The sequence below is a fragment of the Alligator mississippiensis genome, chromosome 4 (genome assembly GCF_030867095.1).
Source record: "Alligator mississippiensis isolate rAllMis1 chromosome 4, rAllMis1, whole genome shotgun sequence".
Lineage (NCBI taxonomy): Eukaryota > Metazoa > Chordata > Crocodylia > Alligatoridae > Alligator > Alligator mississippiensis.
In genome coordinates, this window is record NC_081827.1 from 225,197,911 (window position 1) to 225,225,169 (window position 27,259).

Sequence of the window (27,259 nt, forward strand, 5' to 3'; positions counted from 1 at the left end):
ATTGAAATTGAAATTACTAAGTACCATACAATTCTACTATAAAATATATCTTCATAAATAGTAAAAGTTTTTAAATACATAAAACATAAGAACCAAAACTATTATCTACTGTATAAATTGTTCAAGTTCTACATAAACAAAGAACACTACAGATGTCATTGTAAAAACAATTAAAATACTCATAAGAGAAAATAAGGGCTCCTTCATCCTTGTTGAAATTTATGTTACTAGCATATGACTCCTAGTGATTTTTTGTGCGATAAATCTTAGATACCAAAGACTAATGTAGTTTTTTTTTTTCCTAGTTTTGTTTTGGAGCTGATTATTTTTTATTTTTGAAACTTTTGCCAACATATTAGGCAAAATTCTCACCTCAGGTTCAGTATCTTTACTTCTGTCCCTTATTTTAGGACTCTCAAAGCCTACTACCTTGTTACAAGGGAATTGCCATTGCACAGGAACTGCTGAAGGCTGTTGCAAGACTGCTTTCAATGAGCTCCTCACAAGCTAAGGCACTGAACTATGGGGGGCCCTGGGAATGAGCAGTACAGGCAGGTGCTGAAGAAATCCCAGGCATTACTTTGGCCAATAGTGAACTTAAACAGGTTACCATAACTTAAGACAGGCCCTATGGTTCTCCAGTATAACTGAGAGGAACAACCAGGGCAGCACCTTCAGGTGTCTCCTGTGTGGGGCAGGGCAGAGTGGGGGATGGGAGGGGGAGAAAGGCAAAGCCACAAATATAGTCAGCTAGTCACCAATTGCAGTGGTGGCTGACCGTACTGCTGGCATTGGCACCATGCAAGCCAGCGCTGCCCTCCTGTGCCTCTGCTCTCCAGTTTTTCTGAGAGCTTCCTCAAACCTAAGACAGCTTGAAATTTGTATAGCACAGAGAAGGCATAACGCTCGATACACTTTTCGCCAGCCTGTAATTTCTATACTTTTATTCAAGTGCAGTTCCAAGCATTCTACTTCTGACAGTGAGGGGCTACATATTTTTACATTCTGAAAAAATATTTGAAACATATTCAAGCAATGAAAAAATGCCTTGAGTGGACAAGAATGGTTTTATGGTCATCAGAATTATAAATAAGACATAAAGCCCTGTGCTCCTAGGTTATGAATTCAGTTGTAGCCCTGGTCAATATGATCAATAGTTCATTCCATCCACTGGCTGTTTAGGTTCATAGTGTATAAGATTTGGGTTAATAGTCTAAGCCCACTTACTAGCAAGTCCACAAAACAAGAAATGATGGCTTGCATTAATTAGTATCTGTTTGAAAGATTCACAATAGCCTAATAAATAAATAAATACAAATTAAAATGTATATCACCCTTTCTTCTCTTAGATGTGGTCCTTCTAGAACAGAAGCTAGGGTTTAATGAGACAAAGCGTGAAATACACTGCAATGTGCAAGAAACTAACATACAGAAAACCAGAAGCAGTTCCAATTACTATTTTGACATCACAAAAATGGAAACACATGGCAAGCAATAATAGGCATCTTAAATCAGAAATAAAACATGGCAAAATATTGCACATTGATAGATTGATACTGAATGCTGGTGACATTAGTATAGAATAAATATATTATGAATACATTCTGGAAGAAAGACATTATTTATATGAATTCCTACTAGTACCATAGTTCAGTTAGTTGCTAGGTCTGGAGCCTAGAGCATAGTGGGCAAAATACAGTCCACAGGTGGACTTTTGCCTGCAGCAGGTTTCTCGGTTCCTCCTGACCCAGGTACCATCTGGCCCATGGGGCATCCCATGACCCCCTGGGCATTCAGTGGGGCTGGGTGGCTCCTTAGCTGGATTGTCCTTCTAGACAGATGAAAAAGCACTGGCTCCTTCTGGCTGTTGCCACTGCTGGCCCCAGCCCCATGGTACTAGTATGGACCTGCATACACAGCCCAAACACTGGCCACCCCACACCTTCTGCAGACTTGGCCTGGAAGAGAGGACCAGCCAGAACCTGTGGGCAAAGCCCCGACCCCAGCCCACCTCATGCCTGGTCTGGACCGCTTACCCATTTTGAGTAGTGGCAGCAGCAGCAACAGCTGGGCAGAAGCTGCTGCTCGGCATAGGGGTAAATGGTCCCTCCTCTTCACCGCTGCCGGGCCATTCTTGCTGCAGCTGCTTAGAGCCTGCAACGCTACCACTGTCCTGGCTGGGCAGTCTAGCAGAGGTGGTGACACTGGTGTATAGGAGCTGCAGGGCAGCCCGGGCATGGGCTCCAGGTGGCTGCAGCAAGAAGGACCTGGCAGCAGTGAGGGGGAGGGGCCACTTTTCCCCCCACACAAAGCAACAGCTTCTGTCTGGCTGCTGCTGTTGCTTAGCATGGGCAAACAGTCTGGAGCAGGTGAAGGGTGGACCAGGGTTGGGGCTGTACATGTAGATTTCACCTGGTCCGCTCTGGCTGGAGTGAATCCGGAGTGGGTGTAGGGAGGGCTGAGGCTATGCACTGTTGGCAGTAGCAGGGAGGATCCACAGGAAGCACAGGCTCCAGGTTGTTGTGGGGGTGTGGGGGGGGTGCTGACCGGCCCCCAGCAGTTCCCTAGAACTGCCTATTTGGCCCATGGGCCCAAATAATTGCCCGCCCCTGGCCTAGAGGTATAATATTTATTTACTGTATACATTTAATCTCTTTTTAAATTTTTTCACAGGAATTTATATAGGAACAAGATATTTAGGAAGAAAAAGTTTCAAGATAGAAGAAAGCTAAAGCTTCTAGAACTTCTAAATAAATATTACCATGGAGTGTTTTAAATTTTCAATAATGAAGGACAAACATGGCAGTATCCAGCAGAGGCACAGCACAAAAACATTTGATATATTTTATATTGTAGATATCAAGCAACAAGATGTTTTTAAACTGCTCTGGGAACAGATAGTATTCTGTTTTTTTAGGCACACTGGTATGTTGGCAAACTGACTGAAGTAGGAATTAATTTACTCAAAGATATACAGGATGTTCTTCAGTATACAAAGAGTTTGCAAGACTGTGATGGACTACAAGTTTTATTGTGATGTTTCTCTGTTCAGGTTGTTATATTATTGTGTGACTCAGTTTATCTCAACAGCCTGTGTACAGAGAATGGAGGGTTAAGTGCCAGGTCTGAGTAGGTACAGGACAAGATAAGATGGACTTTTAGCTTCAAGACATATCAATAAAGGTGAGATGACACCATGCCCAGGGGGAAATGAACATGACAACAGGAGAGCAGACTGTGGAAAGCAGAACAATGGCCAGAACAGTCTGGAGACTGAAACAAGTTGAGGAGCTTTGGGGAACTGGAAAGGGATCAGCTGAGTATTTTTGGGGGTGCTTAGGGCTGTGCAATCTGGATCAGGGAAAGAGGGACTGCTTAACTCCTTCAAAGGGGGCAGAGAACCTTTTACTGAATCAAAGGCCACCCAGCTAATATCTTTACTGAGGAGATGGTCTACTGTGATATTTGGAACACTGTGTTCCTGTGAGTCCCCACCAACAAGTCCCTCTCTCAGGAGCAGAGCTAGATACTAGCTCTTTGAGTGTGGTCACAAAGAACCACGAGGATGAGGGACCAAAAGACCAGGATCCCCAGAGTTGGAAGGGTGGCTCGGCTCTTTCCTTCTCTAGAAGCCACCCCTTTTAGACCAGGCAAGGTGATGGAGGTCATGCACAAGCATTCCCCAAGAGGCCACTCCTTGACAAAGACTATTAAAAAATAAGAAAAATATTAAGGATGGAGCTCTGTAGTTGATTTGTTTCACCTTTCCCTAATAGGTTTATTACTTAGAGAATGTATATCCCTGACAAGTTTATTACCCTTTTCAACTCATCAATCTTAGCTTCAGTCGCACTGACTTTTCTTCCTCTCACTCTCCTGTTCCTTTTACTACTGAATAAAATCAATGAAAGAAAAGATAATAAACCCAAGACAAATTCAAGTCACATTTATAAGGAACTTTCGAAAAATGTCAGATTCATTTCTGTTCAAATTCTGGTTGAACTGCATTTGGTTCTACATTTCATATGTGCCTAATAAGCACATCTACACAAGACGTTTACTGTGGCCGACTAATTAGCTCCACAATAAATTTCTCATTATCTACACGTGCACCCCTATCACAGCACAGGGTAGTATTTGTACACTCCACAGCAGGGTAGTATTTGTATTTACAAGTACTACCCTGCTACAGAGTTTTTTTTTTTCATGCACAGCGGTGTACATGGAGACACCAACCCAGCTGGATGGGGCACAAGGATGCTTTAGTGCAGGGGATGCCTGCTGGCTAGCAGGGTTGTGAGAAACTTCGGTAGCTGATTCAATTCAAAGGAGATTCAGCCCCCTTTGTCAAACTGAGGAAGCATCTGCAGTCAGTGTGTGCGCTTTTCCTGGATGGAATGAATAGTAAAGAAGCCAGAGGCTGGTATTCATGCAAGAAAGCCAGTCAGCAAAAATGTAAATTGAGGTGTCAGGGGGTGAGAGACAGGCTGGGAAGGAGTGGGGAAGGGGGATGTAACAGGTAAAAGCGGAGAGGTACCTGGGGAATCAGACGTTAGGCAGGTTACGGTGTGTCAAATCCAATGTTTATATCGAGTCCATGAGTTTTTGTATATAGGAGGTTGATGAAGTGAAGGTTGTAGGCTTGTCTGTGAAAAGTGTTTTGTAAATTCCATTTGAGAATCAGGACTGAGAGATTGGTAAGAGAGTGGTTTGCTTGTAAGAAGTATGCCCCCACTGGGTGTTTCTGTCTTTAATAGATGTCTGGTGTGTATTCATCCTAGTGCGCAGTTATTGCTTGGTCTCTCCTATGTATTTTCCAGCAGGGCATTTGGTGCACTGGATGAGATATATTACATTTCTGCAGGTGCAGCTGTAAGATTTAGGAATGCTGATGGTTCTGTTGTGGGGTGTAGTAATTGTGTGGGTACTGGAGATATGTTGGCAGGTTTTACATTTCTTGTCAAGGCACGGTCTGGATCCATTCGGTGCGTTTTGGGATGTAGGAAGTTTGCTCCTGGTGATGAGATTACCAAAGAGCACATACACCAACTGTAAATGCTTCCTCAGCCTGAAAGAGTTTTTAAACCCGAAAGCTTGCTAAGATATACTTCTCCAAATATTCAGATGGTCTAATAAAAGATATCACATCTACTCAAAGAGCCTTGCCTGCCTGTTCCTTAGACCAACATGGCTACAACCAGAAACCCAGTCAACACACAAGTGACACAAGTTTTGCTTTCAACAGTCTGAGGTACACTTTCACAGAAGCCCCTGCACCTATCTCCTTGAAACCTGGCAGACTTCAGGACCTCAGAAGGGGCTACCATCCCTGCTGTTTTCATCCCACTCTGCCTTAAACACACAAACATGACATGAGTTTTGCTTTCAACAGTTTGAGGGGCACTTTCACAGAAACCCCTGCACCTATCTCTTTGAATCTTGGCAGGCTTCATGACCTCAGAAAGGGCTGCTGTTTTAATCCAAATATGCAAACAAATGACAAAGTTATAGGTATTTTAGTGATTCCCCATTATAGTTTATGGCTGAACTGCCAAATCTCCGAATCTGATTTGGCCGAATCAAACTGGGGCAGTGACTCGAATCACTGAATCGAATCACTGTCCCTCAGAATTGGCTGAATCTGAATTGAATACTTACTGCTTCACACAGACCTCAGCTAGCCCCTGTGCAGCACATTAAGCTCAGTTGAAGCAGCCCCAGACTTGCAGGCTGACCCCTGGGGTCCCGTTCCAGCTACAGCTGCTCCAACCAGACTCCGTGTGCTATGCATGAACAAACTCCAAATCTGATTGCTCCAGAGTTAATAGGTCCCAGGCACACATTTAAATGCTATGCCTGGGAACAAAAAACTCCAAAGCAAAAGCTCTGGAGTTTATTCTCGTGCACTAATTGCATATGTAGTTGCACCCATTATCATCCAGATTGGTTTATTTGTACCTAACACAAGCCTATAACCCCACCCTGACATCCTAACTGAAGGAGTTATAGAGAAAATAAGGAGTCATACACAAAAAGGTAGCAAAACCCAAGGCTTAGTGTTCAGAAAAAATGGGTAAATTGAGCCCGATGCTATTTAATGATGTGTTGTGAGCTTGGGAAGGTTATGTATCCAGTTTGGAGACATTATCCACCTTCATAAAATGCTGAGAGTTAAAGATACAATTTAAAAGAAAAGTGTTGTTGGAGGGGCTCAGATACCATCATGACATGTTAATTTCTAAAAATCTAAAGAGAGAGAAAAACTACCTCCCTGGGGAAGAAGAAAGACGACATGCTTTTACTTAGGAAAGAAAGTAAAAATAATAAGGGATCAAAATGATAGGGTCAAATTTGTGAAGAGCAACAAGAGGAATTATATATATAAATTAGATCAGGATATTTCAAATGTGCTATAAGTGCATGTTGAATCTTTGTTTGCAATATATTACCCATTGTCACAACCCAAGGGAGTGATTTTTTGTTTGTGTGCGCTTTGGCACTGCTAAATTATTTTCCCGCCATTTGTAGCTTTCTTTGCAGGGTGCATTTCTTCGTTGCAGCACAGAAATGCACGTTGCAAAGAGTTCCCACCATCTGAATGCAAATGTGTGTCCCGCTATTGGCCAGTTCTAAATTATTCCTACGTGGCGGCTAGTAATTGGCTTGCTAGCCATTTAAAATTCCATGCGACTTCCGCCCAAGTCGGAGAACTTTGAGCACACTACAGAGTGCCTCTAAAGAGATCTGACTTGCGGCTAAGCTGATCGATAGACTGATCACCTATCGATTCTTCTCCCCATCGCCGAACGATCCCTTGACGTACCCTTCCCCGCGCACAAAAGTTCCACGGAGCCTTGACAACTTCGTGTGAGTGAATTGTGAGTGAATCCAGAGTTCTGTCCGAGTCCTAAAATTAGGATTTAAGCGAAGTATTCCTGGAAACGTTCTAGCCTGCACCGCGACCATCTACGGTGTAAGTAAACAATCTTAAACAACCATTAAGCGTCCGTGCCTAATTCTAGCGTGCCGCCTGCCTTCCCTGACCCGGCGTGTCCGGGCTGCTGGCCACAGCCTGCCGCGTGAAAAAAGGGCCTCGTACTGCTCCCGGCCCGCACATGGCGATGAGGATGGGATCAGGGGGAAGCACGCTGGAGCTAGAATTAGTCAAGAACTGCCCTTGGCGCAGTGGAAAATGCCAAGTAGAAAACTTTATGGAACTGGAGGCGCATATCGCTTACCACCAGGTGGGCGGAACGGGTGAGAGGTTTATCAGTGGACGTCTTTCGCTGAAGGGAGAAAAGGGAGCTTCCGAAGACGGAGCCCCGAAAGAGAGGGAAGTGTATTTTCACCCAGCGGCATTCGGGTGTATAATGGGTGATGAGCGGGTCCTGCTCAGGCCCCTCGACACTGTGTCCCTCACCAGAGTCAACCCGGCGGGCGAAGTGAACCTGACCCTCACCCGGGAGTGTGCCTGTTGCCTAAGATGTGCTCGGGAGAGTGAAGAACCGGTGCTGATCGGCCGGTTCTCCCCTTTTATGCTGGCGTCTAGATTAAGGGGTCGCGAGCTTCCATCCGAGCTCCGCGAAGATCTGGAGACGGAGGAACGCGCCGCGGATGAGAAGGTGGCCCCACAATACGACAAGGGGGGAGTGTTAACTGCAACTTTCCGTACAATAACTGATTTAATGAATAAGAATTTAAAGTTTGAAAGCCCAGCTACGTATGGCTGTTTAAGCGGTCAAAGAAGCGGCTGTGAAAGAGAATCCTGAAACGCCACGACAAGATGGCGCCGAGCAAGAGGGAGACTGCATGGAAGAACCGGAAGAGAAGGGTGGAGCTTCAGAGGAACCCGCGAGAGTTCGGTCAGCGACTCCGCCCACTGACGCAGCGTCGTTTCCGGCGATCCTGCCCACCGACGCAGCGTCGCTTTTGGCGACCATGCCTTCTTGCCAACGGAAGGTAGAATCGAGGGAAGGAGTGCATCTGTCCCTCCTGCCTGAAGAAACAATAGCAGCAATGACTCCTGCAGCGGCAGTTCAGCCTACAACAACTAATCGAGTTGCTACTGCCTACTATGCTCGCACCAGAACTGAACTACAGGATTTGTGCAGAGAATCAAGAATCCAACCTGAAGAAACTCTAGCTGTGTGGTTGGGACGTTTGGTCGTGGAACTTGGATCCGACCTGCTGAACCAGGAAGAAGCAAGCTTCTTGGTAAGACAAGCTTCATGGAGTAGAGGACATGTCACTGACATCGACATGGTAGCGGTTAACATTCACTGGCCTATTCCACTGCCAGCGCTTGTTGAAGGACTGATCGGTCAGAAAGCCCACGTATGGCATGACGGACGGCCACAATATACTGGCGCAGAACATCTCATGCTAGCTCATACTGTGCCTGGAACCCCAGAGCATGTGTGCTGGGACTGACATCACTCCAGCGAATAAGACCATGGCCTCACCGTCATCTATGAGACCCTGGAACCGTTCCAGTGACCATTCACAGCATAGATAGTTGTCTTGAGGTTTCTGGGTGAAAGAACATCGTCGTCCTCTGGATTCTACTTAACCCAATGGTTAACCAGCCTGTGAGTAACCTCCTTCGTCAGTTGTCCTGACTGCGTATCCTGATGGAGGCAAAATTATCCGGTGATCGGGAACGTCGACACCCGACCGAGATTCAAGGCACAAAACATCACGAATCCGATCTTCCATCATTGCCACAGAGAACACCAGAGGAACGATACATGTTTGGATTTCTCCTACAGCGTTCTGGACTCAATAAGCGGCAACTTCGGATTTTAGGGGACGCAGGCCAATGGCAGCTGGCCTATGAGTTAGGTTTCCATTACCTAGAAGAATCAGACGACAGCTTCTCGACGATTTCATATAGTTGAGTGTGCAAGAGAGGATAGATTAAAGTAGCAAACACTTATATTATATGTTTTGAAATTAATAGTGTAGTTCCATAAGAATTTTTGTAAATATTTTGAGATACGTTAAATTATTTTTTGAGAGTTTTTGTTTACAGATCCGGAATTCAGAGTGCGTGGTGAAGAGAAGCCCCGAGAAGGATAACATCATCGGAAGGAGTGAGGGCCTGACGCGCAACTTCGCCATGACGCCCACTGAAGCCCTGATCGTGCAGTTCTTCGTTATGAATCCGATTATGTGTATATGTATTTGTGTTGGCTATTATTTGGTTCGATCCCTAGAGGACGAACTCCTTATGTTGGTGAATTTTGTGTTTACCCATTTTGTTCAACGACCTGTGATAAGAGCTCTTGATTACTCAAGTGACGAGTGTGTAGCATAATTTAGCTATGCCTTCAGCAAGGGGGGATGTCATAACCCAAGGGTCCGATTTTTTGTTTGTGTGCGCTTCGGCACTGCTAAATTATTTTCCCGCCGTTTGTAGCTTTCTTTGCAGGGTGCATTTCTTCGTTGCAGCACAGAAATGCACGTTGCAAAGAGTTCCCACCATTTGAATGCAAATTTGTGTCCTGCTATTGGCCAGTTCTAAATTATTCCTACGTGGCGGCTAGTAATTGGCTTGCTAGCCGTTTAAAATTCCGTGCGACTTCCGCCCAAGTCGGAGAACTTTGAGCACGCTGCAGAGTGCTTCTAAAGAGATCTGACTTGCGGCTAAGCTGATCGATAGACAGATCACCTATCGATTCTTCTCCCCATCGCTGAACGATCCCTCGACGTACCCTTCCCTGCGCGCAAAAGTTCCACGGAGCCTCGACAACTTCGTGTGAGTGAATTGTGAGTGAATCCAGAGTTCTGTCCGAGTCCTAAAACTAGGATTTAAGCAAAGTATTCCTGGAAACATTCCAGCCTGCACCGTGACCATCTATGGTGTAAGTAAACAACCTTAAACAACCATTAAGTGTCCGTGCCTAATTCTAGCGTGCCGCCTGCCTTCCCCGACCCGGCGTGTCCGGGCTGCTGGCCACAGCCCGCTGCGTGAAAAAAGAGCCTCGGACTGCTCCCGGCCCGCACACCCATCACTTTTTATACAGAATTAGAGACTTTTATTAGGTCTCTTTTCTTTTATTCAGCTCACTGCAGAAATGATAAGAACTATTAAATCTGCTTTTTACAGTCATACATTGTAGTATGAAAGTTATCTTCACAACTGTATAAGATGACAATTACTTGGAGACTGCACCACAGAAAATGAATAAATTAAACTTTCACTATAAATTCTAGAAACTGACAAAAGAAGATACTTCTGTTGCTTTAACTCCCTAATCTTTTTACAAAATTAAATGATAAGTAAGCCAGCTTCTTTGAATCATTTGGGCAAAAAAACAACAACAAATAAACTAGCTCTTATTTCTACTAACTGTAGAAAAGAAAAAGAACCAGATAAATGTTACTGGAAATGCAGTGTTTTTGGGGTGGGGGGGGGGGGGGTTGTCTTTTCATTAAGAGTAGTGGACAATACATACAAAGCATATGATGACTGAATTTTGCTGCAACTGCTCCCTTCATGAGTGAACCGAGTGATTTCTCATGAGTGAATTATGCAGATCTTTTCTTACTAAATACAATAACGGTCATTACAAACCAATTTGTGTCCTGCATGTCTTACCTTAAATATAAAAGGAAAAGGTAGCCATGTTGCAATTAGCTTGAAGTGGATACTAGATGCTTCGTGTAAAATCTCTCTCACAAGTACACCCAAACAACTCCACTGACTTTCAGTGTAATGAAAAGAAGTTAGGTGCGATGATTATATTACATATACATACGCAAAACTGAAAGTCAATGGTCATACGTAATATAGAAACAGACCAGATCAAGATGTATGCATACATACACACATACTCCAAAATCCAGGTGAAGTTGAAATATTTCTTACAAAAAAGGGAAAGCAAGAACTAGAAATTTCTTGCTCATGTTTCCTTTTTTTTTTTTCTGGATCCCCAAATGTTTTTGGATATCAGGTAGACATGGTGGCCAAATCATTTTAAGTGTGGGTAGAATTTTACATCCTCTTCATTTGTTTTAGAACTTGCTACCACATCTTTCCCTGTGGACAAAGGATCCCTTGGAGCCCTTTCAAATGGGAGATGTTTTAAAGGGCAGTAGCTGGTATATTCTGACTGTTATGTATGAAGGAGCTGAGAAGATTCAAATGCAGAAACCCCCCTCCAACTTTAACACTGGAGGAAGGAGTGTTAAAGTTGGAGGGAGTTTGCTACATTGGAATCACACTCAGCTCCTTCATTTATAACAATTAATAAATGTCAGCTGATGCCCTTTTAAACATCCCTGTATCAAAAGGGCTCCAAGTATTCCTGGGTCCACACCTTTTGACACCAGCACTGAATTACTGCAATGAAGTCTGATGCTATTGTTTAAAACCACTCCAAAGAGCAGATAGACCTGAATGCAGCAGATCACTTATTAAATACTGTTTCCTGCAGGAAGCCAATTTTACTCAGTACTTGCTCTAGCTGCCATCTGATTTCCAAATGAAATTTCAGGTGCTGGTTTTCAGGTAGGAAAGAAGGACAGGATGAAGAGGATAAGTATTCCAAAAAAGACTACCTTTCTGTTCTGAGAGAAAGACCTGTCATATCAAGGCAGCTATCCTCATCTGAGCTGTCTGAACTGAACATTGTTAGCTTGAATGCAAGAAATTAATGGGAAGATGTCCTTTGCCTCTACCACTCACTTTTCTTGGTCCACCAGAGCTCGGATCAAGTGAGCATCGGAGTAAGCTACAAAAGTCAACTTATTTTCCCACGGCAGGGAGAACAGGAGAATGGGACAGAAAATATGGAATGTTTTGCTTTGAAAGGGAGATTTTAATTTCCCTGCCAAATTAGAAATTCAACTGCATGTGAAATGTTGTACAAGTATGCAAGCATGCACACACACACACACGGTAGTGATAAACATGCGATACACTGTCCTGATCGTGCACCTGACTGCTTCACACACTTTGTTCACTAATATGACTGCATTGTAACATTTGCTTAAGGGCAATAAGGGTGAGTGTCTTGTTGATGATCTCCATTGGAGTTTTTCATGTTAAGGTAATCTGAAACAGAACTGAGTTGACATAGCAATTTTGCAAACCTTCTGGGTATCTAATAATAAACAAAACTGTATGTTTGTGGCAGCCATCTTGGAATCCAATATGGCTACCAGGACGGAAATATTATGATTGATCTCCTTGGTTGTTTTTGTCATTGGAATTAATTTTCTAACCCTAGTGGGGGCTCAAATAGTGACCAAATGTGAACTCATGACAGCCAACTTGGATTCCAGTACGGTGGCTACGCACACTACTTGCCAGATTGGCAACATGACTTTTCTAACATGGGTAGACCACCTCTACATGCAACACACTGTTGCTGCTCGTGGCAATGAGTTGCTTATGACAACAAAATCTAGAGTCCTCATTGGTTAATTTATACCCTACTATTCTATTCTATTCTGCTGCAGCATTCTCTTAAGGAACCATCACTGGCACACACTACAGCAACCATGCAGCAGTCTTAACAGTCATTAGGATCAGCTCCAAGAGGAGCTAGCTGCCCCTGACAAGAAACTTGCAAAGATTTAGGCCCCCTCCACATGTGCAGATAAAGGCACAATGGGATCTAATGTACGATCTACACAAACACACTTCCTGCCCCTTTCTACTCTTCTCCTCTCAGTGGCTCTACTGTATCTAACCGTTATACTCTAAAATCAGCTTGAACAAGAATGTTGAAAAAAAAAAAAACTTTCCTTTTCCCTTATATTAATAAGTGGGAAACAAGATGGTTCCTTAGAACTGCATTCTCAACTAGAAAGATATTCAATAATTTCAAATCCAAGGCCTTTCACCTGTTCCAAAGTTCATAGGAGGATGTATTTCTGCTTGTTCAAACATAATGAACCATGAAAAAACTTCCTTTACCCATCCACTATCTTGGCTCAAAACACTTCTTAAAGCTGAATTGTGAACTGTTGCCATCTGAGCTAGCTCTCTCTATCTGCTTGTTGCACACTGCCCTGAAATGCATTGGATTGGGATTTGTTGTTCCTTTTTCGTTATGTCTATTAATCATGTTTGAAACAATTACATCTACTTTTGAATACTTCCATTAACACACAAGGGGACCATTATAGCAATTAGAGCTGAGCAAATAATTTATTCAACTAATGCCACCTTTTTTGGTTTTGTTCACAAATTTTCTACAAGCAAATGACTTGTGTCTGGAAAGTGTGTTAAAATAACTCACTGAATACTTTCTGTGACTGATTGACAGCCTGTAGATCATTCATGAACAGTTCAGTGATCTGGGAAATTGGAGCTGTGTTGGTTAGTTCTGACTGAACACAATTTAGGTATCAACTCTGTTCCTTAACTAGAAATATTATAAGTTTTAAAGAGAATAATGTTTATTGGCAGAATACTTGAATTTTACAAGTTCAGTCATTGCTTTCCACAAGTGCTTAAAACTGGGCTATCTCCATGTTGTGGCTGCTAGTAAACTTGTTCACTAAAACAGCTGGAGAAAATGAATACAAAAAGGATAGAAACATATCAAAAGCAAGCTCATATTTATTTGATATTCACAAACAAAATAAAGCATTTGCTCAGCTCTGTTAACTATACTGCAGCACTGTGCATAGGTCACATACTGGTCATCCAGTAATTTAAATCTAGAAGATATATTCTATGTTTATGCTTTCTGGATGGGCATGCATTCTAACAGGAATTTTAGTAAAATGGTATTAAATATAATTATATACAAATAAAATATCACAGTGTTCATAAGTACATAACAATTCAGTACCAAAGTATTCCTCATTTACCGTATTTTCGCGCATATATCCCATGGGGTATACACGATTTTACAAAAAAAATGGCTAGGTGCGAGCTATATGGGGGTGCGGGCTATCCAGAGACTATTTTCCCCCACAGGGCCGGGGCCAGGCTGCGCCACCACGGAGGCGGGGGTGGGGGCCGGGCTGCGGTGCCGCTGCCGCAGGGGCCGGGGCCAGGGCAGGCCGGGCTGTGCCGCACCGCTCCCTGCTAGGCCCGGGCAGGCCGGGCTGTGACACGGGGGCTAGGGCCAGCTGCACCGCCTCCCTGCTGGGCCCGAGCAAGCCAGGCCGTGCCGCCACTGCCACCGGGACCGGGGCCAGGGCAGGCCAGGCTTCACTGCCGCAGGGGCTGGGGCCGGGGTGGGCTGTGCCGCCTCTTCGCTGGGCCCGGGCAGGCCGGGCTGTACCGCTGCTGCCGGGGTGGGCTGGGCTGCACCACCTCCCTGTGTATACACTGCCACGGGGAATACACGGGTGCGACATATACACGGATTTATTTACAAAAATACAATTTTCCACGGGCTATACATGGGTGCGGCTTATACTCATGGGCGGGGTATATGTGCGAAAATACGGTACTCTGTTTACCTTACAGGCAAGGTTCTGTCTCCTTTCCGCCTGTCCATCTCTCTCTGAGGAACAGGGTACCAGCGAAAATTAAGTTTCCAGTTAAACCCGCCATATGTCATGTCTGATCCAGCCATGTATTCAAAAGTATCATCGCTTATCACATCAATGATTGGGCAGACAACAGTTTTTCTGTAAGAAAAAAAGTATTACATTTTAATAAGACATTGTAATGTTAATGTCTATTAATATGCTATAACACTGCTTTCTAATGTAGTCTTTCTAGCTTCACATCAAAATACAACTGCTCATACATACTGGAAACTGTATTGTATAAATTGTACGTAATTCCAGCTGTCAGTCTTTTGGAAACCTTGTTTCCCATTTCCATTTACACAGGCCTGCACCCACTAAGTTTCACTCCAAGATTAAACCCCAACTTTCAAACTTTAAATGGAGGCTACCAGGTTTTAAGACTAACTCAGGCAAAACAAGATTACTCAGTTTCCATTCAAATCCACTGAGATGATGCAGGTTCGCTATAAACTTCAGCAAAATTCACTTGGATATCAGCTGTCCAGCATGAGCTTCAGTGCTGAAGTAAAACCTCACACCTTCTAATTCACAAATCAATACTGAAACAATTTAATTTTCATTTCTGCACTTATTAAAGTATTATTCAAGAGTTTTTGTACATCTTGACATAGCCCAGGATGTTATTACCAAAATTACTCATTTATTTTCTATCCAACTTCCACATATTCACAAACCACAAACTCAGAAACTTATTCACACACAAGATATGTGTATTTGCTAGTAGGTGGGTGGAATAACAAAATCATTCCTGAACTACTGAATCCTAGCTAAAGAAGGGTAATTAGACTATGTGAAAATACCCCTCAGTTTTGCTTCTGGGTTGCCAAACTGATCTCACACCCTACTTCAGAGATTTAACTTTTCTATAAGGTGCTATTCATTGCAGTTATGTCTCTCTTGAATTTTTTTTCCTACTATGCTCAATTTTTACTGAGTTTTATAACTTGTAATTTTTTTTTAGTACATAGGGGACATGACACCTAGGTTACAGAACAAAACATATAAAACAGAAGAGTCTTAATGAAATAATAGAACAAGAAACTATTAAAATAGCACTATATAAAATACCATACATTTTCCTAAAAATCCCTGAACAATAGGTGCATACAAACTATTTTATGCAGTTAATAAAAGTAATTCTAATATGCTATAGCCAGAAGGATACAACAGCTACCTTTTATCTTTCTTTTGTGTTATTTTCTTTTTCTCCAGTTTTTAACCTAACAATAATCAAACTTTATCTTAAAAAGGAATTGTTATTGTTTAAACTAATTTGGTTTGGTTCAGCTGCAATTGATTTTATGCCTCAGAATTATGTGGTCACCGTCTTATGATACTAGGGGAAGACCATCAAAGCAACTGCAAATGTAAATATGTTACTAACGGGGGGCAAACAAGGCACTAGCCATGGGCACTGACTTAGTTGGAGGAAAGGAGGCACAAAAATAGATGTCCTGTTTGGGGTGTCATTCTGTTGCCAGTAGCCTGGCTGCAGCCCCGAGCACCACCATCACCCAGGGCACAGAACCGCCCAGTTGTGCCTCTGGGAAGGTATGTTACTGACTCCTCCTTGCATCCTCCCACAAATAGCTGCTTCTATACAAATCCTCCCTCCCCTGCTTTTTCTATTCACAAAACCCCCTCAGCTCCAAACATGCAGAAATTCAACTATATTTCTCACCCCAAGAGCAAAATTGAACCAACATAGTCAGTTTCTTCCCAGACATGTACACAGTCTCCTTTCCCATATCCTTAATATCCCCCCACATCTGGCCCCTGCTCCTTTCATACATATGTAGCACTTTTTACTTATAGATGATATGTATCTGGGGGAAAACTAGAAACAATGGCCACAAACTCCTGGAATATAGTTTCAGGCTGAACATTAGGAAAAACTTCTTTACAACTAGACTGTCAGACTATGGAACAAGCTTCCCCCCCAGAGGGAATCATCTGCCCTAGAGGTCTTCAAGAGAAGACTAGATGGTCACCTGGCTGGGGTTGTCTGACCCCAGATGTCTTTCCTGCTCATGCAAGGGGCTGGACCCAATGATCCTTTGGGGTCCCTTCCAGCCCTACTATTCTATGATAAACTCAATTAATGTTGTAAAGGCTAATCCCTATTTTAACAATTTAATGCTTCTGCCCACTATCACCAATCACCCTCCAAGCGAACAGACTCTTCACCCATCTTTGATCCCAGCAGCTGCTGAAGTAATGGATTCCTGCTGTTCCTTCTGATTTATTGGTCATGGTGCACATTTTGCAGAGATTATCTGCGGTCCATCTCTGGCTACATGCTTTATAAACAGATACAGACAGGGTCTTTTTTGGCTTTGGATATGTGTGTGTAAATATACAAACAGAGCTTATACATGTACATACATGAGCACACATGCCCACACACGCACACCCTCCACCTTGTTGTTTTCTCATCGTAAATCATAAAGGTAAGAAAAATGCTGGCAGAACAATGATAAAATGTGATTGTAATGTGGATTTTTCTCTTATTTGGGATTATGGATTCACTCACACATTAAATAGATGGGTGCAAGTTTCATTATGATATTAGAAAACTGGATGAGGGTAAATTTCAGCTACCTGTGAGCTCACCAGCAGAAAACAAGACAGACTGAGTACAGAAGGGTTGTCATATTCAAGCATGCATGAACCAAAAAAGTTGAAAGTTAGTTTTGCCCAAAAAGATCTCCATGGACATATGCCATGGAAGAAAAGGGATAATGTATTAACAGTAACTATTTCCATCAACACAGACAGAAACCCTGTAAAAACAATGTTAAAATAAAAAAAAATTTGGTACAAATTGAAATAAATAAAAAAATCTAAAATCTAAAGCAGAAATGAAAAATGCTCTTTGGCTTGATGGATTAGCCTCATTCTAAAAGCATGTTTTTAAATCTAAGGCATAAGCACACTGAAAATACAGGCTCATAATGAAACCCTTAACTTGAGCAGCATAGCAGGCCTTTCTATCACAAAGTAGGACATCAAATCTTAAGTCCTTACCTGTCTTCCTTTATTCTTGCCAGCAGGGGCTCAAGCCACCCTAAAGTGCATTCACAATGTGCATCCAAGAAAGTTATGACTTGGCCCTTAGAAGCTGCTGCTCCTCTTAGTCGCGCACGGATCAGTCCTGACCGCTGTTCCATCCTAATAATTTTTACTGGCACTTCTAAATTTTTCACATAATTCTCTAATGCAGCCTTCAGAAAATCTGCCAAATTAAAATAATAAGAAAAAACACTTCTTCAAACCTGAATCAATAACCAGAAAGAAATCAGAATGGAAATGTGTAGTTAATGCACTATGCTGGGCACTCCAAGGGTAACTCCTGGACAATATTCTAATGCATAAATATTGAAAAGACAAAAGACTCTGGAAACACAAGACAAAAAATACAGTGCAAGACATGCTTATTAATCTTTAGAAGAATCAAAGCCAAGACACAGAGGCTTCCGTAGAACTCCACTCGCATTCTGGGGCTGCACTACAGTTCTCATTAAATAACTCCTCTGAGAATACCATGTAAATAAAAGATTTCAGAGGAAAAAGTCAAGACTCATTTCCTACAAAAAGCACCAGGCAGTCAATGCTGAATGTACACTGTTTACCAAAACATGGCTTCAAACACAACTTTTGCTGTTTTGTTTGGATACTGAATCTCAACACCAAACAAGCTAGGTTTTAATAAACTGCTTTCGTGTTTGACAACTTAAAAAATGTAATACCATGCTAATACATGAGAAAGACTTCCCCTTGCTGTCAACTATAGAGAGAATGAGGCCTGAAAGAGTGAAGCCAGCATGGCAGAATTCGTTCTTCCTCAACCCCCCTAAGTCACTCAGCCATATTTCCACTTGCAAGATGACTGTTTGAGAAATGGGGCTTAGAGAGCTGCCACTCTACTCAGCATGGTCATCTTTGAAACAGGAATATTTTGGTGAGTAGTTGTGTGGATAGGGAGGCAATATAATCAATGTTACAGTTACATCCCTGTCCAAGGTAGCGCATGCTGATGAGACTACAAGCATAAGGGTAGTACCGTTAATAAGGAAGCCAGATTTCAAGAGGAGTGGGAGGAATCTGGCAGCATCTCCAGTCCCTACAGGATTTAGAAACTGTGTTACCTGACTGCTGCAGGGCTACCAAAACCTAGTACCTGAGGAAAGCATTCGGCAAACACTGCATAGTACACTGCAATGAATTTTCTGGGTCATCTGTCCTCTTCAGAATGGTTTTACCACAAGTTGGTTCCATAGGCCGCCTCTACACGTGCAGGCAAAGGCATGATGGGATCTAATGCACAATTCATACAATTGCTTCTCCTGCCATGCCACACATGCATGACAAGAGGTGCGACTGAGGTGCAATGCAATTTAACGTATGATTCCACAATGACAGTGCAGGGGTAGCCTGATCCCAGGCTCCCCCTGTAGTAGCAAGAAGGAGGATCCTGAGACTGGGAGCACCATGCACCACAGTGGTTGGGCTCCCAGCTGCATGGGCACCCCCCCATACCCCAAAAGCTGGAGGATCCCCACTGGAGCTGGTGATTCCCACAACCCTAGAGTGGGGACAACAGCCGAGGTGGAGGATCACAGTTATCCTCTAGCCCTGGAGATTTCCTGCACCCCCAGGGCAGAGGGATTGTCCTACAGGAATCCTCCAGCCCCAGAGGCTTCCATGTACCCCAGGATCCCTACGGAAAATAGCCACAATTCCCAAGGTTTGGGGATTTCATGCATCCCTAAGCCCTAGAGATTACAGCTGCGATCCCTATGGCCTGGTGGGGTGTGAGTGGTGTTTCATTGGGTATAGAGCACCCTTGTGGAGAGACCCTGCTGCATGTGCAAATTAAAGCCCAACAGCAACCAGCTATAAAGTTAGTACAATTTTTCAAGGTCTAAATTTATAGTTGGTTGGAACATATTATTGTGCAATAGCTACTTTGTACATATAGCTTGTCTCCAGGTAATTGTGTAATTAACCAGTTAATTGTGCAATACCTGTAATATGTAGAGGGGTGTTAGTCCCCTATATCCGGCAGCTGTATAGAAGTAAACCCAGAGCCAATTCCAGCTGCTTGCACAATTATGAGAGGTACTGCTATGCCTGAATTAACTAGCTGCTGCATTCTTTTGTATTCAGCATTAGATAGCTTACACATTATATAAGGTGCAAGACAGTGTGAACATTTAAAAATGCATGCAATTCCAAATAATATTTTTGGCTTTTCACTAATTTCATCTTGGATATTACATTTTTGGCATTTTGTAAGGAAAAGAGAAAGTTAATAATGTCAGAGGCAGTTTCTGTGACTAAAAGCTGTTTTCTCTATAAAGAAATGCTCCTACAAGAAATCAGGCCCCAAAGAAATTAAAACCTCAATAATTATTTATCGTACAAGTAATAGAAAGAAACTGCATCAGCTTCTTGCATTCTAAAAGGTTTGAACCTCAGGAGTAAGCTATTTCCCTTTTGGAAAGAACAATGAATGGCAAAGACACGTAACACCACATTCTTACCTGCATTCGTCAACAACAATATGAGATAATAAAATCAGTGTGCAGCTTATAATTAACTGATGCAAAAAATGAACTCACAAAATCTGGATAACAGCTCTGGTAATAGATATGATACCAGACAGTTTTTCAATTATTACTTTAGGAACGTGTACAGTTTAGCACTTCCCCAGATACATTAAAATATTTGTTATGACCATTTGTCCAAGGTCACTAAAAAGTACCTTTTTTCTCACTCCAACTACCTCTGAATGAAGTAACAATCACAGGCATCCTTGCTTAGAGTTGGGTTTATCAATGGTTAAATGCCACTGACTTGAACAACTCCTGCTATAGGATTCTTAAATGTGACAGTAACAAAATATGTTCAATTTAAATGTCTTTCATATTATCAGCAACTGCCCTTGATAAATTAGCACAAGAGGCTTACCTCTTTCACTGGCATCATCTACCAAGATGACCTCAGAAAGTAAATGATGCGGTGACCGATTTATAACACTGTAAACAGTCCGAAGCAAAGTACTCCAGGCTTCATTATGAAACACTATAACGACACTTGTATTTGGGAGCTCATCAGGGTAGACTTTTGGCTTGCATCTGCCAAAAAGAGAAAAGAAGGTTAATCTTCTAATAAAGTCATTCACCACCACCATCACATCACTGGAAGCCAGGCCCCAATATCACTGGACAACACACAATTCAGCTGGACATTAATTTCAAGAGTCCCAAATTACTAGACTCATAAGCACAGTGAATACTATATTCCTGCTAGAAAAGACATCACGAAAAAAGCTGTTTCCCAGTTTTGCCTCTTTCAGAACCATTTAGTCTCCTGCCAGCTGTTTCTTAGTATACTCAGAAATCAATACTTAGAAGCTACATATGAGAAGTTGCTGGATCTACCAAATGGAAAATTAGTTTTTACATCCAAGAAAGAATACAACGCACGTATAAGTTAGAAGCAAAGCATCAACCCATTAATCAGGATTCCTCCCAACCTCTGTGGTTTGGATAAAACAGGACTAATTTTTTAAACCTTCCAGCTGTTAGGATTTCTTAGAATGAAAACACAACAACTAAATTGTTTTATTTGTCATGTACCACTCACCCTCATATAAAACACGCACCTAATTTTTAGAAGGCAAAATGTAAGGAAAAAATAGTTTTCCAGAGTTATATCACTCTATATGTGATATAGAGTAAGTTCATCTGGTAATAGTGTGTAATGAGTGAATGATGTTCAACAGTTTGGAGGGACAACCAGTTTCTTCAGGAACGTAAAAACACCCTGTCCATTGTATTGAAGGCCTTTGTCAGACAGATGAAGGCTATGTACAATAGCCAGTTGGTCTAATAAAAGGTATAATTTTGGAACCCAGAGTTGTAGTTTTTTGTATGGCTATATACAATGGTATTTGTTTTTCTCTACGCTTCTCTTGCTGTTGCTTCACTGAAAATATCACAGTAGTGGAGTGTCCCGAGTGAAAAACTCCTGACTTTCAGAATAGATTCTTTCACCTAGATTGCAGCCTTTGGAGCATGATGCGAGTGACAAATTTTCTGATGATGTTCAACAGAGAGACAGTTGTCACAGTCACTTCTATCCACTTTGTTTTTGTTTAATTGTACAAACCAAGCATCTTTGAAATCTTGTGGTGCTGCTTCCTCTTTCCAACAGAAAAGTATAACTTCATGAAGCTTTTGAAGCAATTCATCTTGGTGCATCTGTAGATTTCAGCAGGCAAACAGTCATTGCTGGATGCCTTGTTCCCAGGAATTGATTTATAATGACTTCCTGCAAATCTTCTGACATAACCTTGTTGTCCAAATCCATCATAACTTCTAACTGTGGTAATCCTTTGACTATTTGCGTTTAATTTCAGTTTCACTGGAGTATATATAATTGCACAGTATTCAATCCAATACTCAAGTTATTTTTGTTGATCAGTAATGACATTTCTGTTTAAGTCTTTCAGCAGAGTGGCTTTCTTCTCAACTGAACCAATTGCTCATTTGATGCCTCCATATATTCCATGGCTATCAATGTGAAATCAAAACCACTAAAACACATACATAACTGTACATAAGGGTTCAATGTTTTGTTCAATAGAGGTCTACGCATGGTAGTGAGCTTTATGATAGATAAGGTACATGTCACATATTCACATCTGTAGTCTGCTCTTTAAAGCGTAACATACTCTTCTTTAAATATTTTGATTGTAATATTTGCTCTACATATTAGTTACCTAATGATATTTAGTCACCCTGCACACTCTAACCATAGGAATGCATCTGGTCCATATAATTTTAGAATTCACAAGCCAAAGTGAAGGAATACATTCAAAACCACATATTGCAGTACTTCCCTAACAGTAATGCTTGGCTAGTCAGTCCATCCAAATGTAGGAATATAGGAATTAGGATAATGGCAGTAAAAGGCAGTAAAGAAACATCAAATGGTCCATCAACAATACCTCCCCAGTAGCATCCTTAAACATAATCTTTCTAAACATTTAAAAATATATATTTTGTTCAATGGCATAACAAACCATACAAATTAAAAATCATAACAGCCTACATATCTCCAGAAAAGAAGTACAGAAAATTCCTCTGGTTTCCATGTTTCAGTTATAGTCTGCAGTATGCAAATTGGTACCCCAACTTTATGGAAAAAAAAATCTGATTGCTGCATATATCTCCATAGTTGTTCATTATTGTTGGAGAGTAAAATTGAGACCCTAGTGGTTTATAAATAAGCCTTCTATTGAACGAGCCACAAAGGACTTTCCTTCTGTCTCATCCAGCAAGAATCATGCTAAGCTCATTTGGGTTTGAAATTGTTCTTTGTGGATTTTACCGCCTCATATAATTTTGGAGAGCAATCTGTGAAAAAAACAGTAAAATTACATGATCGTAGAACAGCCAGCTATTCATTTCTTTAATGAACTCTAAACTCCAAGGAGAAAGGAAAAGCAGCACCACTGTGCATTTCTCAACCATTTCTGGGGTCTAATTGACCACAGTGAGGCATGTATTATGATTTAGATTTACAGAGTTTATAGGAAAGATGGCTTTACTGGATATCACTTTAAATTATATTGATTGTTCAACTAGAGTACCCCAAGAAACAGGACTCTAAGACTAAATATACACATTCAAATGATCCAGGAGAATTCTTCTGGGTTTGTTTTCCTGGTAGGGAAACTTACCTGGAGACATCTGAAAGCCAAGTCCCTAAAGATCAAGGAAGCTGTGATGCTGACACTGTGTAGCTAGGGGTACCCCTAGCCACATCTCAGTCTGCTCCATAGGCCCCCTTAATCTGCCTGGAGATAGATGGCAGCAGTGCACAGAGAAGCCCTGATCAACTAACCTAGGCTGCTCAGGGTCAGCCTGTGTCTCCCTCCAGCAAACTGTGGGGATTACGAAGGGGGCATGTTTTCCTCCTGCTCAGCTGGAGCAGTAAAACAACACTGGGTGTGTCTACATGTGCACTTTAACGTACATTTGTCTCTTTTAATGTGCATTAAAGCATAACTTTAAAAACATGCTTTTTAGTTAACGTGTATTATAATAAGCTAACATACATGTGTCAGTTAAAAACCATGGACATTTTTTTTTCAAGCTAAGGCATAAGCACACTGAAAATACAGGGTCATAATGAAACCATAATGAGACCCTTAACTTGAGCAGCATAGCACGCCTTCCCATGGTGCAATGGAGCAGAACATAAAATCTCAAGTCCTTACCTGTCCTCCTTTATTCTTGCCAAAAGGGAGGTGTGGGGGGCAGGGGAGGTACTTTAATTAGCGAGCTGCGCTAATTAAAAGCACGTGAGTGTCATGTGCATTAGTATCTCTGTGCTGAAAAATGGTGGTGGGGCACTTCAAACTAAAGCTCATCGAACAAGCTTTAGTTGAAAGCACCCTGCCACCATTTTTCAGCACAGGAATGCTGGTACATAGTTTCACAGTAGCTAGGGTCAGGAGGGACCTGAACAGATCATCTAGCCGAACCCCCTGCCACAGGCAGGAATGAATGCTGGGGTCACAAGACCCCAGACAGATGATCATCCAACCTCCTCTTGAATTTGCTCAAGGTATTTTTGACAATCCAGATTTTGGCTACCCTAACTGTAAAATATTGCCTTCTGATCTCTAACCTAAGCCTATTCTCCATCAGTTTATTACCATTGTTCCTGATGGAGAGTAAGTTTTAGGTTAGAGATCAGAAGGCAATATTTTACAGTTAGGGTGGCCAAAATCTCGAACCAACTTCCCAGGGAAGTGGTGGGGAAGACATAATGCTAGAGTCTGCCACAGCGTGTTAATTTCTGTCCTCCAGCAGACTTGATTAGTTGAGTCTGTTCCAATGTGCTAGATTTCCAGCGTGTTGGAGCAGGCTCCCTACACGTGCATGGGAGCCCCGTGGGTGTTTATACACATGCTCCGAGAGGCAGGGAAGCACTTCAATGAGAGTGGCTCCAAGACCCGCTCACATTAAAGTGCCCAGAGCATCCCATGTACCAGCATCTCTGCATTGAAAAATAGCGGTGGGGGCATGTAACAGGGGGCCTCCTTGGGGCCGATCTCCGTGGCCCGCCCACCTGTTCTTGGGCCAACTGCCTGCCTTCTCGCCCGCCATGCCTTGGTGTTAATTGATTCATTTACAGATGTCATTCAAGCGGGAGGCTGCCCATTTTAGTGCCCCGATGCCAGGGGGCGCTCTCTGCGGGTCCTATCATCCCCAATACCGCAGCCCAAGCCTCACAGATGGCATCTTGCTGTTCATATCCTCACCGGCCCCACGCTGGGCCCCAGAATCATCCAAACAGGACCCCTCTATGATCCCTCCAATCAGGCGGCCTCTCCGCCTTCATCTGGGCTACCTAGCCCCCCGAAGCCATTTTCCCCTCTCGGATGTGGTCCCCCCAGGACCTTCGGCTACCAGCCCTGGCCCACCTCCAGGCCAGTCGGGACCCCAGGCCCCTGGCTCTTGGGCATCCCTCGCGGTGGGCCCCTGGCCCTTTTGACCCTCCTGGCTCTGGCCCCAGCATGGGCCAGTCGAGGGTACTCTCTTGTCCGCGTTGGGTCTCAAGCCCCTCACTTTCTCCCAGGGTCTGCCCTCTGGGCCCCTCAAACAAACACAGGGTTACCCACCCGGTGGTGGGGGCAAGGGGTTAAGGCGCCCCGACCCGCCTTCCACCGAGGTGGTAACTGGCCTGGCATTTCCTGTGGGCTCCCGCGCCACTGAGAGCCCCACCAGACCACCCACTCCCGGCAGGGTGCAGTTTTAGGTCATGCCCAGGACCAGGAGCCTCCTATCCATCCCCTACAGCTCTTCCCTTACCTCCAGATTGTTCTCAGCAGCCCTCCAGCCAGGCAATGTTGCTGCCTGGCCTCCAGCAGCCAAACTGCCCTGTTTATATAGGCAGCCCTTGCCTCCAGAATGGCTGCCCTCATCAGGCACCTGGTGGCTGCCAGCTCCAGGCCCTTAAAGTGGCAGGCACACACAGTGCCTTGCCACAGGGCATTTTAACTAAAGCTCGTCAAACAAGCTTTAAAATGCCCCTACCACCATTTTTCAGCATGGAGATGCTGATGCACGTGACACTGGAATCTGATGGAGCTTGGTAATTACCATGCTCAAGCAGACTCAATTGAGTCTGCTCTGATGCGCTGTAATTACAGTGCAGTGGAACAGCCTCGATGCAGGTATATAGGCACCCCATGTTCATTAGTTAGTGTGCATTAAGACAGGCTAATGTGCATTTTTCTAGTAACTCACAATAGAGCTACAATGAACTAAAGTACGTTAACGCACATGTAGACAGGCCCGGTGTCTCTCAGGGGTAAGAGAGGGTAGATGAGACTCGGAGCAAAGTACCCTGGGGTGCTAGAGGCCTGTGCTGCACCTTGTCTCAGAAGGGAAAGTGTACAGACCATTTAACTTTGGTGGTTTCCAAGTTATTTTTCTCTCAGAGCTGCCATTTTGCTCTGGAATAAAAATGTTAGAAGTACTTTATGAATACACTTGTGACTTCTGGCAGAGTAATGACACTCCCAGAAAAAAACAGAATGCCTCTATATGGCTGCAACAGGGAATCCTAGCCCTGTTACTAGAAAGCAGGGTGGCCCCTTTAAGGCCAGATTCTTCAGAGCCCAGTCTGCCAGCAGAGTAGGGGTTAAGGGTAGCTCAGAGGCCAGTCAGCTGACTGGGGGCTGTCACATGACTGCCAGAACTATATAAGCCCTGGGCTGAGCTATTTGGGGAAGCCAGCTCAGGCTGTGACAAAATATGGGCTCCTGAGTGCCCCAGGGAACTGGAAACCAGCTCTGCAAGCCAAAGCACTAGACAGAGTGACCAAGAGAGGAAAAGACATGGGGTAAGCAGGCACGCTGCCTTTATTATTTTTGTTTCTCCTTTTTGTTAGCCCATTTATCTTGTACTTTTAAAACTGGTGGTATGGGATGAGGCTATAAGGGGAGGCAGAGGCCTCATTAGTGCCCAGAGGGGCACAACTGGGCAAGGGCACAAGAGCCTGGTGCCCAAGGGGCATAACCACATAGGACCAGGGGGCCCAGCACCAGAGGGATGCAGCTACACAATGCCTAGAGCCCGGCGCCAGTGCGGCGCAGCAGACAGAGGCCAGGGCCTGGTGACCAGAACAGACTGGGTTGAGCTAGTGCCTCGGAACCAGGTTCAGCACAGTGAGCCTAGGCTAGAAGGCCTAGCCAGATTAAGGGGGTCAAGGCCAAGTAGGTTGAGACCCCAACAGAGGGAACAACATCCATGTAACATCTGTGAGGCATGGGGCACAGTGCAGGGATGGTATGGAGCAGTGCAATTAGCCCTTAAGGCAGGAGCTCCTCACCTCTGCGTGTGCTTGGGAGTGAAGCCCTGATCTGGGAAGCCACTGGGGCAGCCTCCCTTTTGAGAACCCAAAGGAACATCAAAATATGGCAGGCGAGTGAAAGGGAGACTTTATTTCAATTTGCTTCTGGAAACAGAGGACTCTGGGGTGCCTCCAGGGGTTCTTGACCACCCCTGGGGATGGCACCCTGTTACAATGGCCTAAGACTCCTCTCAAACCAGGTGGGTTTTGTTTCATTTGCAAAAATTAGTAAATGCCCTCTTAAAAATGAATTACTTCCCATTGTCCTTTGAAGCATTATTGCCCCATACCTGGTATGTATATTCAGTCAGTGAAATGT

The 27,259-nt window shown here is 43.4% G+C and overlaps 1 protein-coding gene across 5 annotated transcripts in view; it reads right to left on the reverse strand.

The window, feature by feature from the left end:
* The window catches only part of GALNT13 (polypeptide N-acetylgalactosaminyltransferase 13), a 431,117-nt gene that overhangs the window by 163,684 nt on the left and 240,174 nt on the right, over positions 1-27,259 (reverse strand). For 4 of the 5 annotated variants that reach the window (XM_019480581.2, XM_059727378.1, XM_059727379.1 and 1 more), the window contains 3 exons: positions 20,476-20,642; positions 17,530-17,737; positions 14,428-14,598 (listed from right to left, as the gene is read on the reverse strand). In XM_019480581.2, the coding sequence (XP_019336126.1) occupies positions 14,428-14,598; positions 17,530-17,737; positions 20,476-20,642 (546 nt within the window). The remainder of the gene's footprint in view (positions 1-14,427; positions 14,599-17,529; positions 17,738-20,475; positions 20,643-27,259) is intronic. The other variant, XM_059727376.1, reaches the window with a different exon arrangement.